At 43.4% G+C, this 15,362-nt stretch overlaps 1 protein-coding gene across 1 annotated transcript; it reads left to right on the top strand.

Annotated features, from left to right (window-relative positions):
- Positions 1-8,515: 8,515 nt before the first annotated feature.
- Positions 8,516-14,082, top strand: LOC310866528 (uncharacterized protein; the record flags this gene model as incomplete). The annotated part of the gene is made up of 6 exons (XM_083776169.1): positions 8,516-8,567; positions 9,240-10,101; positions 10,953-11,124; positions 11,547-11,730; positions 12,573-12,659; positions 13,645-14,082. The coding sequence occupies 6 exons, from the start codon at positions 8,516-8,518 to the stop codon at positions 13,782-13,784; spliced, it is 1,497 nt and encodes a 498-aa protein (XP_083632295.1). The 3' UTR covers positions 13,785-14,082.
- Positions 14,083-15,362: the final 1,280 nt, after the last annotated feature.

Genomic DNA, 15,362 nt, shown 5'->3' with positions numbered 1-15,362 from the left:
CACATCCTGCCCTCACCCACAGAAAAACTTCTACTCTCTCTTTCTCACTGTCACGACACGCTCCGTGTTTGATGGAAAAATAGGGGGTTGCTGTCTTGCTGAGGTTAGGTAGCTATACATACATGGACAAAGGTGTTCAGACAGACTGAACACGTTTGTCCATGTACTGTATTTTTGCAACACGCTAGTAATGCATTGCACTTTGTTCAACATTATGGTGTGTGTGTGTGTGTGTGTGTGTGTGTGTGTGTGTGTGTGTGTGTGTGTGTGTGTGTGTGTGTGTGTGTGTGTGTGTGTGTGTGTGTGTGTGTGTGTGTGTGTGTGTGTGTGTGTGTGTGTGTGTGTGTGTGTGTGTGTGTGTGTGTGTGTGTGTGTGCGTCCATACTTCCATGAAGTCGTTGTTGTTGAAAAAGAGACCTGTACATTTCACAAGCAAGTTTCAAAACATACAAAATATTGCCCAAACATAAAAGAACTAGAATATATTACAGCCTACAGGATGTTACTGCATGTCAAAGAAGCAGTTTACTCATGTGTTTGAGAATCTGACCCCTTTGGACCCCCCCCATGCAGTGTGCACTGCTTTGGCTAAGTGCTGTCCAGTGGTTCTCCCAGGGGGTCCCCACTCCCCATCTAAATGATAGATAGTACGAACCAAATGCACCCTTGTGGGTCTGTAACTCAAATGGTGTACATTTGCACACTCTCAGAGTTACATAAACATTATTTTACAATATAATTTGTGGTCCCAGAGATAGAAATGCCATTAAATTGGGGTCCGTATTCTGTAATGCATGTCAAACTGGGGGTCCTTGAAATGAAAATGATTGAGAATCACAAGGTGTAAACATCTTCACTTATGGGGGTCGCTAGCTCTGTTCCATACCCCCTGCTTTCGATTCTGCTCATTTCTGCCCTGCAGTAAGGCAACAAAATCCCCTTTTGGCCAAAAAGTACAGTTTATACGTGTGGTGGGGGGGGGGGGCTCAGAGTGCGTCCACTAAGGAAAGTAGGCTTTCTATTGACACAACCCGTGTTTGTATTGGTGAGTAGGTCAAACGTTCGTGAGATTTCCACTAAAGAGGAGAGGCTGGTCTGATTTCGATTTGAGATTTAACCCCGTTTGTCCCATAGACTTACTGCAGGGCAGAAATTCGCAGAATCGAAAGCAGGGGGTATGGAACAGAGCTAGGGGGTCCCCTGGCATATCTTTTCAAATGGGGGTCCACAGGCTTATAAGTGTCAATTTGGGGGTCCTTTACATGAAATATATAGTTTGAGAACCACTGCTGTGAACCACATCATGATCATTCATGTTTATTGAACAGTTTTGTTCTAGACTCATGCTCTGTAATACATATGGAATAATAAAACATAGCCTTTGCTTGTTTTTGGTCAACATTAACTGATAACCATTTCCACATACTGTACAGTAGGCCTACATGTAATTTTAAAAATAAATCCTCCCACGGATAATATAATTATGGACAGACAACTTTAAAACATGAAGCACAACGTCAACATCGTGTAGAAAGAATGACGTAGACGTCAGGTGGGTGGGGTTTTGTAGTAGACTACTACACGTGAGAAACAAACAGCTTTGTCAGTTTACAATGCAAACAGGCTGAAGACCATTATTACACACATACACATTCAGAGATAAACTTTTAAAACTTACCGAGTTGTCGTTCTTCTCCACGTTGATCGCAGTAGCATAGCCGCCTATAGCTACGGCAAATATTATCCTATGTTACAAAAAAACGGCATAAATTCACGTCTATCTCAGTTTAGAAACGTGCTCCAAGCCTCCAACTCACTACACTAAGCAAAGTTGTGGATGTTGCAATTTCCTGCAAAGAGTCTTTTGGAAGTTGTCATCCTGTGTGTTGCAATAAGGATGCATTGAGGAGGACAGAGACGTCACATTTGTGGTTGATTCACTCCGTGCGGGCAGCGGAATTCCATGAAAATGTTTTACTCGTGTATCATTTTTTGAGTGGGAAAAGCAATGTCCCTATGTTTAGAGTAACAACAGGGGGCGCTGTTTCACCACTCACTTCAGACTGCATGGTCTGATAGTTGGGATTCATGAATAATGATCAATAGCAATAGCCTCCTAATCAATCTTTATTATTTTCCAGACATTTTCACCCTTAATCAATTTAAACTTCGCAGTCTGTACAGAAGTGTACGTTTGACTGAACATATTATTATTATTATTGCGATGCAGGTCGCATTTATTCTTTATTCGGAATCCCCATTAGCTTTCACAAAGTGGTCGCTACTTTTGTCCCCCTGGTGTCCCCCCAGACAGTGTACCCCCATGTCTTCCCAGTGTCCCCCACAGTGTCCCCCCAGTGTCTTCCCAGTGTCCCCCCAGTGCCCCTCCCCCAGCCAGTGTCCCTGTCCCCCCCCCCCCCCCCCCCCCCCAGTGTCGAACTGTTGAAATGTTAATGAATGTGATTGGACCTTTTCGACAACAAAACTAAGGCACTGTGTGGTACTCCACACCAGTGCCTTAGTTTGACCAGAACAGGGTTCAATTACCTGCAGTGCCCTGCTCAATTTGTGTTTGAGAACCACTGATTTAATAAATAATCTTCAGACACATGCAGTGTCTGCTGGTGAACACTAGATGGAAGCAAAATGTCGGTTTTCCAGTCTGTCCATGACAGATCTGACAAGCTAGTAAAACAAACACGTCATGTATTTGAAATTAAAATAGCAGAAAAATAATATATACTTTTCAGGATTCCAGTTAAAAAATAGAAAACATTACAATATAATATTTAGTGGCCGGGTGGCCCCCTGGAGTGAGTGCAGGTGGCCCTCTGGAGTGAGTGTGGAAATATATAGTGGCCCTCTGGAGTGAGTGTGGAAATATATAGTGGCCCTCTGGAGTGAGTGTGGAAATATAGTGGCCCTCTGGAGTGAGTGTGGAAATATATAGTGGCCCTCTGGAGTGAGTGTGGAAATATAGTGGCCCTCTGGAGTGAGTGTAAAAATGTAGTGGCCCTCTAGTGTCTATTCCATTTGTACACTCTCAGAGTTATGGGGGTCCTTGACATTAAAACGTTTGAGAACCACTGTACACTATATGGAACAGAGCCTTCATTATTATCATCTGTAAATCATCCCAAAAAGGGAGCAGCATTTTGGTGTGCAGATCATAGACATAGAAAGTCGCCATGCAACTCCTTGCAACCAAACGGTTGCGAGTAGATGCATGGTGTCTGGTGACCCATTGGTGTGGTTTAATTTGGGCCATTGAATTAAACCAGTTGAACCACTTGGGTCGACGTGGGTCGACGTGCAACAGGACATGATCTCACACCACTGGGGCGAACGCTAAAACCTGTCTCGTCCCGTCTCGACCCTTTGGGTTTTTTGGGGCTTTAGAGGCAGTATGATTTTCTGTAACTGTAGTCTTTGGTTTCAAGAAGGTGGCGTATAAGTAGGCCTATAAGTTTCCTGTTCTGTGTCTCATCGCTTCGTTTGAGTGGCTTGGCAGCGGATTTAGGGTAATTTAGGGTAATTATGATGTAATTTGTGCCAGCGAGGTCTCTGGACATGTAATATATTTATTTCATTTTTCACGGACATAATGAGAACATCAATATGCCCCCAACAATCTAGGCGCCCCTCACTTGAGTCACTTCACACGAGTGCGTTTTTTCCCCCTTTGTTCTCCTTTCCCCTTTGTTCCCCCTTTGTTCTTTATTCTCTATTTTGTAACTGCAAAACATTTGGTCCTTGTACAGGAAATCTTTTCAACAAATCCTTTACACCGGTGAACTTGTGATATGACAATACACTTTAAGTTGAAGTTGCTATTCAGTCAATGGTTGCACTGTTGGCAGGCCGATAACTTGAAAAAATAAGGAAAGAGGCACTTTCAAACAAGGTCCTTATTTGCACAGATCAACCATGCAAATTTGCCATGACGTGCACATCATACCATACTAGTACTGCAACAATGCTTTAAAAAAAATGGACAGTGGTGCATGTTGTACACGTACATTACGTGTACAACGTACCAAAGGAGGTTTACTCAACATCCGTTCATCTACTACTGTAGCAATACGGTTGTGACAGCAATGACGACAGACATGAATGGGTACCATCTATTGGTCCAATCATGGTCCTGTGCATGACTTGTGGTCTAGGGGAAAAAATTGCAAGCTTCAGAGACACACAAATGCGCCAAAAACACACAAAGAAATACCTTTGCTTGGACCTCCAACACCCTCACATGATGATTCCCTTTCCCCTATTTGCACGCACTAGTAGGGGCATGTTGTCACTGGCTAAAAGAATATTGTTTGCGTTTACATTTGAGGGGCAGAGGGGTATTTTCAGTTGTACCAGAGTTTCTGACCTGTTGCATTATATTTATGTACTGTTTGTAAACTTGACTATCTGGAGAATTTCCCACAACACGCAACATACTGTAGGCCTATGACATGTCTTTCCCTCACTACAGTCAGTCAGTCATTAACACATGGAGCCAGGAACTGCAGTCTGTTGTTGTGTCACTGCACCATTTAACCACTTGAACCCTATACTACACATTATTAATTGTATTTAGCTGCAGTTGTAACTTGTGTTGACTATTAGAATGCCCTGTTTAGTTTTTAACCTGCAGGAAAACCATCTACAAAAACAGCCAAGGGATTCATGCCTTTATGTCTTGAAAGCTCTGTAGAGTAGATTACCAGGATGCATTGGTTTTTACAGGTTTCTATTCACTCCATAGTTACTAGCTCATATGTATTGGAATACTATTTGGCCTATAGTACTATTTTGGACAGAATACACAATGGCAGAATAACGGAACATTAATTGTGACCATTAGACCCATCCCAAACCTTACTGCATGCTTATGAACCTAGTCAGTGAGCACAGTCTGATTTTAGAACAGTTGCCACAGGCAGAGCTGGCTCCCAAGAGGAGACTGTGCAGTGCAGTGTGCACTGACTGCACACAAGATAATAATAACTCTAATAATAACTTTATTTATATAGCACCTTAACAAAAAACAAGTTTACGAAGTGCTTTACAGATAATAATAGCAGTAACAATACAAAAATAAGGTTTTGCTGGATGATCTCAGGCAGCGGCCAGGCTTGTAAGGAGTTAACTTGTTTTTAAACAACTTTAAAATCTTAAAATCTATTCTAAAATGTACGGGTAACCAATGAAGTGCCGCAAGGACAGGTGTAATGTTCTCACTTCTCTTAGTGCGGGTCAGTAGCCTGGCAGCTGCATTCTGTATCAGCTGCAGTCTGTGAATGTTCTGTTTACTGATACCTGAATAAAGTGCATTGCAGTAATCTAATCTGGAAGAGATAAAAGCATGGATGACTTTTTCTAAGTCTGAAAAAGTAAGAAATGGCCTGACCTTAGCTATTTGTTTCAACTGGACAAAACAGGATTGGACTACCTTAGTCACCTGGAAATCAAAGGATAGCTCAGGATCAAACATTACACCTAGGTTTCGGGCCTTCATGTTTTGATTTCTGGAGAGCGTACCAAGACAGGAGGTGAGATTATCAGTAATTTGTGTGTTTGGGCAGTGAGGAGTGAATATAATTAATTCCGATTTAGACTCAATTAGTTGCAGGAAGATTCTGGACATCCAATTTTTAAGGTAAAACTGAGGCAGGCCTCGTTACAGGTGACGTCAGAGTGACCAGTGCTTTATGGGGACGTATAATTGCTTGTCATCCGCATAACAATGGAAATTTATATTGTGGTTCCGCACGATGAGGTGGAAACTGACCTGCTGCCCACTGTAGCAAGACAATAGAAATAGATACAGTACTATACCCACAGATTACAAAGACGCACAAAATATTTAGACAACATGACTAACAAAAAAAACTTCCATATCTGCTGGGTGGGATGTGCAAACATATAGTAGCAACATCTGTGAGCTCTTGCGACAGGAAGAGTACATCCACTGAAATGACAACCTGAACCACCAGTAACTAAGGGGTTTAGCATGGGCGAGTCCCTAATGTACAAACAGAGCAGGTACCATTAAATATGTTTTGATTTGCTGCCATTTCTTTCCTTTTTATGTAGTTTTGTACACTAAACTGTGAAGTTGCAATGTGTTTACACATTTGCGTGTTTTATTTCCCATGTTTCCCATGCCAATAACATCCGATTGAACCGTTTTCTTCCACTGTTTGGTTTGTAACCAGTGCCTGTGTAGCCGTGTGTTCCCTTAATATGTAAACAAACTGACCTCTCCCTCTGACATAAACAGAAGATCTGCTGCACTCTGTTGTAAACACTTGTCAAAATAAGACCACTGTTAGCTGGTAGGCTGCTACACATTACAGTGTGTGTGTGTGTGTGTGTGTGTGTGTGTGTGTGTGTGTGTGTGTGTGTGTGTGTGTGTGTGTGTGTGTGTGTGTGTGTGTGTGTGTGTGTGTGTGTGTGTGTGTGTGTGTGTGTGTGTGTGCGCGCGTGCGTGCATGTGTGTGTGCGTGGGTGTGTGTGTGTGTTCCTCTGTGGTTTGTTAAACTTAGAGAGCGAGAGAGGGCTGTACATTATATTGGGAAACCTGTGAAATTTCCACGGTAAATGTGTTGTGTGGGCAGTTTAAAACCACCAACTAACTGTCAGATCACACACACAGACAAACAGACAGACAGACAGTCCACATCATCAGTCCACAACTCCATATCATTACCCTGCAGGTGATGGACCACTCGAACGTAAGTAAATATTTTAACTGTGTGTGTGTGTGTGTGTGTGTGTGTGTGTGTGTGTGTGTGTGTGTGTGTGTGTGTGTGTGTGTGTGTGTGTGTGCGTGCGTGCGTGCGTGCGTGCGTGCGTGCGTGCGTGCGTGCGTGCGTGTGCTCTGAAGATAGGCACTGATCCAGAAAAGTGTAGGAACCGCTGGGCTACACATTAACGTTACATGACATATCATGATAAAGTATATGTGTGGTGGTGTACAGTATACTGTAAATGTAACATAGTAATGCATACGGTTGATATATTCATATGGTTGATATGATTATGTAGATTTGATGTATGCTCATTTACCAGCACACCTACTGTACTACAAATATTACGGTATGACTCACAGTCATAATCCTAACCAAATGATCTCATGGGGGAAACCATGCATCACTCTGTGTGGGTGTAAAGGATTGTCCTGCTTATGTAACGAATGAAGCATTTCCAGAAAACACTTAATGAAAGTGGATTTGTTGTTACTGAATATTTTTTACAATTGCTGTACAATGCGTACCTGCCTAAGGCCTATAGTACTGTACTTGCCTGCCTCTCAGTGCCTGTCTATAGTGCCTATACTGACCTTACGACTGTAAACATGTAATACAGAATGGAATTCAATAGACTATGATTGGGCTTCAAGAGGACAGTTTCAGTATCTATGAATAGACCTCTAGCCACAGAAACCATGCCATTGCATTGCATGCATAAGCGGAGGCGGTTTAGTTTTGTCACATCTCCTAAAGCTCGGTCACTGACTGGTGACAGGAAGGTGGGAATGTCACACTGTGATGATGTCACAGTCACACGCTCTATAGACTACATATAATGTACGTCTTCAACATTAAGGGCAAAAATGTGATTGAGCATTTGTGATCAATTCAGTACGCACCTACCTGAAGACCTGGATTTCCTGAAATGAGCATTTATGTCAGTATCATCTTCTGTCTATTATTAATTTCTCAATACTTTTATTTTAATTTCAGTAGTATAGTATACAATATGTTTTGTGTTATATTTCTTCCTCATATTGAATCATCGTTCATTTATTTAAGCTAGGCAGATTAAATGGCACTAGTTGTTAAACATTTGCTATGCTTTGAAATGAATTGAGTAGCTCACAACGCAGGTGACATTTTTGGAGCAAATTCTATTCAACCAAATGAGAGTTGGCATCTTGTGAGAAAGCTTTTCATTGATGGTTTGATTTTGATTTTTCTCGTTCAGAGTGTTATAGTGTTCTTGGCACTACTGTATGTTGTGGCCCTCCTCATTGGCTGTGTGAATGGACGGCGAGCTCTACCTCCTCTGCCAATCAAAGGCAAGTATACAATTCTGATTGTACTTCATGGTTACTTGCTGTTTGACACAATATCTCAGAGGCAACGCTTGGCTTTGTTCTTCATGCTTTGGCAATGTAAACGTATGTTTTCTCATGCCAATAAAGCCCTTTGAATTGAATTGAATTGTGTGCGCCCTCCGTGACGTGTTTTGACCCTTGGTGACAAGGGGCAAAGACCCGTAACATATCTTAACAACATTCATTAACAAAAAAACTAGTGAAGTGAATAAATGAATAAATATTTACATAAAATGGATCAATTAACTGAAATTGGGCTAACAACAACAAAAGCCAACTATAACTAAACCAAAAGGGATCCTTTCCGAAGGGATCAAACTACGGTAATAATCAAAGTCACTGGCTAAAGTGGTTGGTTGGGGGAAGGAGGAATTGCACCTCCTACCCCAGCTCAGTGTTGCCATGGATACAAGAGCAGCCACCCAATCCTGTGAGGGTGATCAGTTCCTCACAGGTGAGAAGGAACCTGGCCACGCCTCCGTGACCAGAGCATCAATTACTGGTGTTGATTGGCGATGAAGCCATTTTGGGTGTGGTGTTGAAGCCAACACCACACCCCAGCCTCTTTCACAATGAAGCCAACACCCAAGCCTCTTTCACAGAACACTGCAGCTCACCACCTGGACTGAAGACAGAGAACACAACCCAATACCATCCTACTAATAATAATCACCCCTCAAACTATCGTTAACTAAAAGTATAATAATGTACCATCATATGGATATACACTAATATAGAACTCTAATATAATCACAATAATAATACATATGGCCAGGGGCCATAAACGACGTCATGTGGCAGCCAAGTCTATGGACTTTTTATGTCGGTCACTTGGTCTTATTCATGCCCCCCGTGAACACCACCTTGGTCTTCATGCCCCCCGTGAACACCGCCTTGGCGTCATGTGGCAGACAAGTCTACGGACTTCGTGCATGCCCCCCTCACTTCACTCGAGTGTGATCTTTTAATTTGTTTTACTGTTTTACAATTATTTCACATCTTTACTTAGTTACTGGTTACTTTGCTGATGTAGACCACTATTAATACAAAGCATACATTAAGTGATAAAATGGTGCTGACGTATTATGTTCACACATTTAATGGCTCTCTTCTTCTTCTCTCCCAGACGGATGCTTCCAGGTCTCTGCGGAGCTGGAGCTTTTCAGACTGCCGGGGGAAGCAGTGATCCTCACCTGGCCCAAGTTCCAGAGGACCCTGCAGGTACGGCGGCTGACCTCGACCACAGCAACCTACACCTTCTCCATGAAGGGCAGCGGGCCAGGGGCCAGGGCCTCGACCACAGCAACTCACACCTTCTCAGAGGGCCGTGGGACAGGGGCCAGGGCCTCGACCACAGCAACTCACACCTTCTCAGAGGGCCGCAGGCCAGGGGCCAGGGCCTCGACCACAGCAACTCACACCTTCTCAGAGGGCCGTGGGACAGGGGCCAGGGCCTCGACCACAGCAACTCACACCTTCTCCATGAAGGGCCGCGGGCCAGGGGCCAGGGCCTCGACCACAGCAACTCACACCTTCTCAGAGGGACGCGGGCCAGGGGCCAGGGCCTCGACCACAGCAACTCACACCTTCTCAGAGGGCCGCGGGCCAGGGGCCAGGGCCTCGACCACAGCAACTCACACCTTCTCAGAGGGCCGCGGGCCAGGGGCCAGGGCCTCGACCACAACAACTCACACCTTCTCAGAGGGCCGCGGGACAGGGGCCAGGGCCTCGACCACAACAACTCACACCTTCTCCATGAAGGGCCGCGGGCCAGGGGCCAGGGCCTCGACCACAGCAACTCACACCTTCTCCGAGGGCCGTGGGACAGGGGCCAGGGCCTCGACCACAGCAACTCACACCTTCTCCGAGGGCCGTGGGACAGGGGCCAGGGCCTATGGGCTCGAGGGGCGCGTCCAGCAGCATGACGGACAGTTGTGGCTCCTCCCAGCCCAGGCCTCGGATTCAGGAGAGTACACCTGCGTCTACAGGTGCTTAAAACAGAACGATCAAATATTTAATGGAACTAAATGACATCAGTATGTGGCATGAGCTCCATATCTGAACCCCATTGACTTCCATTGTTAAATTAAAGTTTTTAAAAGTCAAATATTAAAGCTTAACACATGTAAAACATTACCCATGACCTTCCCTGGATCATAATAACGCAGCGCAACGCAACGCACGCACGCACGCACGCACGCACGCACGCACACACACACACACACACACACACACACACACACACACACACACACACACACACACACACACACACACACACACACACACACACACACACACACACACACACACACACACACACACACACACACACACACACACACACACACACACACACACACACACACACACACACACACAAGCAAGCGTTTTGGAGAAAGGCGCAATACTACTTTTACTTAGAATAGTCCCCACTCCTTGGGTTTTTTGTCAGGTGAAGCCTGACTAATGAAAGCTCATGAAATGTAAGCGACCTAGGGTTTTTTTTTTTCCACTGTAGGCTACATGCACAATTGCACATACGTGAAATTCATCCTCTGCATTTACGCATCCTAAACTAGGAGCAGTGAGCACTGAGCAGCCATTCTATGGCACTCAGGGAGCAAATCAATTAGGAGTTTAGAGTCTTACTCTGGGACACACATCGACACATTGCTGGCCTGGCCTGGAATCGTACCTGGGACAACCAGGCTCGCTGGCTCCCCAGGCAGGCTCACTACTCACCACTCGGCTATGGCCGCCCCCATAGATGGTAACTAATGTATTCTTACGGTTAGATGGTAATTTATATGTGTTCCTTCCTTGTTCTTCTCTGCAGAAATGAGACGTACTGTATAGCCGGGAGCATGGCTCTACACGTGTATGAGTCCAGGTCCATAGATATGGACAAACTGTCTTATCCCTGGTCTGCCCCAGCTGGTCAGAGTGTGACCCTCGCATGTCCCTCACTCGACCACTTCAACTGGACAGACCACGTGGAATGGTTCAAGGTGTGTGTGTGTGTGTGTGTACACTGCTAGGATTAGGGGTTTCATTTTGCATATCTTATCTGCTATATGCTTTTAGAGGTTTAATAGTTAGTATAATAGTTTTCAATTTCACTTTTTTTTTTCTTAAAGCAGGTTTACTAGTTTACTTTAGTTTTTTATTTTGTAAAAAGGATTAATTAAATTTAGGACTGAAACTAAGGACATTTTTATTTCAATTAACTAAACTAACTATCTTCTTTCTTTATTTCACATCAAATCTGTATTTTGTCAGTTTTAGTCAATTAACTACTGTATAATAATTAATTAATAACCTTGTTGGAATTTCTGTGGACACACAAACATTGTATCACTCTTTGTCAGCATTGACATATAGGAATATAAAACAGTGATTTGTATTGCCTCACTTGGTTTGGTCCTACCAGGAGCCCAGTGCCACGGCGCTCCAGCTGCGTGCCGCCGGCGCCTTCCGCAGAGGCGGAGACGACCACCAGATGACCATCCCTGAATTCAGCCACTCCCAGCAGGGCCTGTACACGTGTCGCCTCACCGCCCTCATCAACGACCAGCTGTATAACGTCAGCAGGACCATCAGGCTCCATGTACAAGGTGGGTCCAAACAAACAGTGTATTTCATTTAACTCTGAGACAAACAAATGGAACCAAATCCATAAAGGCTCATACATAGTCCGGATTTCCGGTGGTTAGGTGACCACCGAACTACAAGTCGCAGTGAAGAGCAAACCACCGCCACCGCTTCTCTCTGTTTTTACTCGCCACCGCTTAACGTTATTTCAGCTCCGGGGGTCAGCTCACCACCTAGGGCATATGCACAGACTGATTGTTATAGCAGGTTAACGTTATTTCAGCTCCGGGGGTCAGCTCACCACCTAGGGCATATGCACAGACTGATTGTTATAGCGGGTTAACGTTATTTCAGCTCCGGTGGTCAGCTCAACACCTAGGGCATATGCACAGACTGATTGTTATAGCGGGTTAACGTTATTTCAGCTCCGGTGGTCAGCTCACCACCTAGGGCATATGCACAGACTGATTGTTATAGCGGGTTAACGTTATTTCAGCTCCGGTGGTCAGCTCAACGCCTAGGGCATATGCACAGACTGATTGTTATAGCGGGTTCCAACAACTTGGGATGCCCTAGAAGGAGACACATTGTGGTGTCTCTGCTATAATTGGCAGCCGTCATATATGGGCGGAGACGCTGTTACTTATATCCATAGAGTAGCCTATATACTACTGAGTGACAACACATGCCATGAATTTGTAAATGTGACTCTAATGCACCTATAATATTTGTGTCCTTGTATGCATCTCTTTTGTGTGGACATACATTACATATATGGACATACAATACAGTGTGTGTGTGTGTGTGTGTGTGTGTGTGTGTGTGTGTGTGTGTGTGTGTGCGTGCATGCATTGCCTACTAACAGGCATAGATCCAATAATGCAGACATCAAGGCCTACCACTGACCTTACCATGACCTCTGATCCCAAACATCCTACCAGCACTGTTGAGAGTGAGTAAATGACCCTCTATATTAAAGCCTATCATCTTTTTATTTTATTTTATTGTTTTTTTTGGTTGGATTGATCCTATAAATGGAACAGTCTTTGAGAGTGCTCATGGTGAGTACTGTGATTTATGTCAAATACAACATATTTGGGCGGCTGTGGCTCAGGGGTAAGCTGGATGACAACTGCAAGGTTGCCAGTTAGCGTCGAAGTGTCCTTGAGCAAGACACTGAACCCCTAATTGCTCCTGATGTGCTGGTTGGTGCCTTGCATGGTTTCTGCCATGCAAGGCACGAATGAGCCATGAATGTGTGTGTGAATGGGTGAATGTTTTGCACAATCTATGTAAAGCGCCTTGGATAAAGGCACTATGTACCATTTACAACATAAATATACATACAGTAAACAACATAAAGTAAATATACTGTATATTCTCTGTTGGTAAATGGGCTTATACATTACAATTATTTGTGCTGGATAAAAAAAATAATGTTGTTGCACCGTGCACTATACCAGTGGTTCCCAAACTAATTAATAATAATAATAATAATAATAATAATAATAATAAACTAATTAGGCTCCACTATACCAGTGGTTCCCAAACTAATTAGGCTCCAATTAGGACCCAAAAGTGACATTTGATGTCTGCCCAAGACCCAAGCTAGTGAAAATGGCAGATCTACAAGCTCACAGTGTGGTTTTAGAATCTAATTCATGTTATCTCTTATATTTTTCTTTGATTCCTTCATGAAATTTCTGAAAAATATATTTGTTTTGAATTAATGAAAATATTTTGATAATAAATAATTAAAAACAAAAAGTGCATGGGAAACTAAGAATAAAGCGACCCAGTGTGTTTGGGAACTAGTGTACTATAGCACTATACAGTATAGGCTATAGTACAATGCCAGAGTGCACAAAAATGGAACCCAATAGTTCCAATTGTGCACTCGCACAGTGCCTGATGCTCTCTCTCTCTCTCTCTCTCAGACACCATGTTCACCTGGACAGTAGTGGTCATGGTGGGTCTGTCCTGCGCTCTGACAGCGGTCTCGGTCTTCCTCTACTTTCTCCTCAAACGCAGAAGGAAGACGGACTACGCCCTAGCGCCACAGAGCAGCGTCTTCTAGCCCTGCGTGGTCCAACATTATGTCCTTTCAGCACTCCAATGGACATTTTTTAATGTCACAATGTTTACTGCACTGTCTGGCACTATAGGTGTTTGACACAACACAGCTGAGTTGACTGTTTGAAGTACTGTAAACGCACACTGTTCTTTTGCAGGCACGTGCGGTCGTGCACACATAATATAGACATGAAAGGGGGCTTTTACACCATGGTTAAAAAGTGCCCTCTCCAGACCATGGAGAGGGCACTCTCCATTTAACTATGGTAAAAAAAATAAGGGCGCTCTTATCATCGTACATCATCCAATAAAAAAAATGTATATACTTCCTCATGAATTCATTTGTCAACTTAGGTCATTATCTTTTAACCATCATAGAATGTTTAAAAAAATCTATTTAATGTCAATATAATAAAAAAAATATATACAAAAAATACATACAAGCAGGGTCCTGCAGTGCTTGGTAGCAGGACCCTGCTACCAAAGCTGTTGCTGTAGAGCTGCTCAGGTCACTGCGAGAGGATCCAGGTGCACACAGACAGGCTGAGATGGTCTTTGAAATACCTGTATTTGAAACAGTTTTTTTGTATTTTGTATTTGGCTGGGACAGAACAAATCTTATGTAACTTGTATCAAGAAAGATACTTGACCTTTTAATGGCTCGATTTATTTGTGAATTAAACTTGGATGGTGGAAAATGGGACATGAAGCTGTAAGCCGGGCTACAGTTACCAAACTTGGTAGAGAGGTTCACAGTCCAGAGGCCTAATGCAGGAAACAGTCGGCAGAGGCTGCATATTTAAATTACTTTTCATAGTTTATTCAAAGAAAAAAGACCTTCAGGAAAACACAGGGCATTCCTGTCATACACAGAGCACATAAGTTAGAGTAGCATGGCAGAAACACGTGAGAGAAAACTATAAAAACATGTCAAAACGGCATCTTAAGCCTGCCAGAGAAGAACGGTAATGTTTCTACGTCCAAATGAACAATACATTTAACCCATTCTGACCTGAGATCAGATTCATACGAGGTTTCCGCCGGACACACACTGGTCTGATGAACCCATTCTGACCTGAGATCAGATTCTAAAAATGTCAGTCGCTCTTCGATTTTTCAAAAATAGCAGACCTACAAGCTCGTATCGCGCCACTCGGTGGCGCGATATGAGCTTGTAGATCTGCTATTTTTAAATAGCTAAAGCATAACATGATGCTGACACCAAAATGGGTGCCCGGTCAGAATGGGCTAAAGCCTGCCAGAGAAGAACGGTAATGTTTCTACGTCCAAATGAACAATACATTTAATTCTCAGAGTGTACTAATGTAGACAAACAAACCACATTATGGGTCCATTTGGTTACATTTCTACCCTCTCAGGGTTAAATTACAAAGGTGTACAATGTGTGTTCTTTATTGACCTGTTGAGTAATTTATTGAATTTGGGGATAAAGCGCGACAATGGCAAAAAACAATAACTTTAAAAAAAATGCTAAAACAAAAAGCAGCAAAGATGCTTATGAATACAACATAAATAGGATGCACATTAGTGTAACAAAACAGTGTTTCTGTAAAAAAAATAA

The sequence above is a fragment of the Protomyctophum parallelum genome, assembly GCF_964188405.1.
Source record: "Protomyctophum parallelum genome assembly, chromosome: 11".
NCBI classification, from domain to species: domain Eukaryota; kingdom Metazoa; phylum Chordata; class Actinopteri; order Myctophiformes; family Myctophidae; genus Protomyctophum; species Protomyctophum parallelum.
The sequence above is the reverse complement of the archived record's forward strand: the minus strand, read 5'-3'. Positions and strand labels throughout refer to the sequence as shown.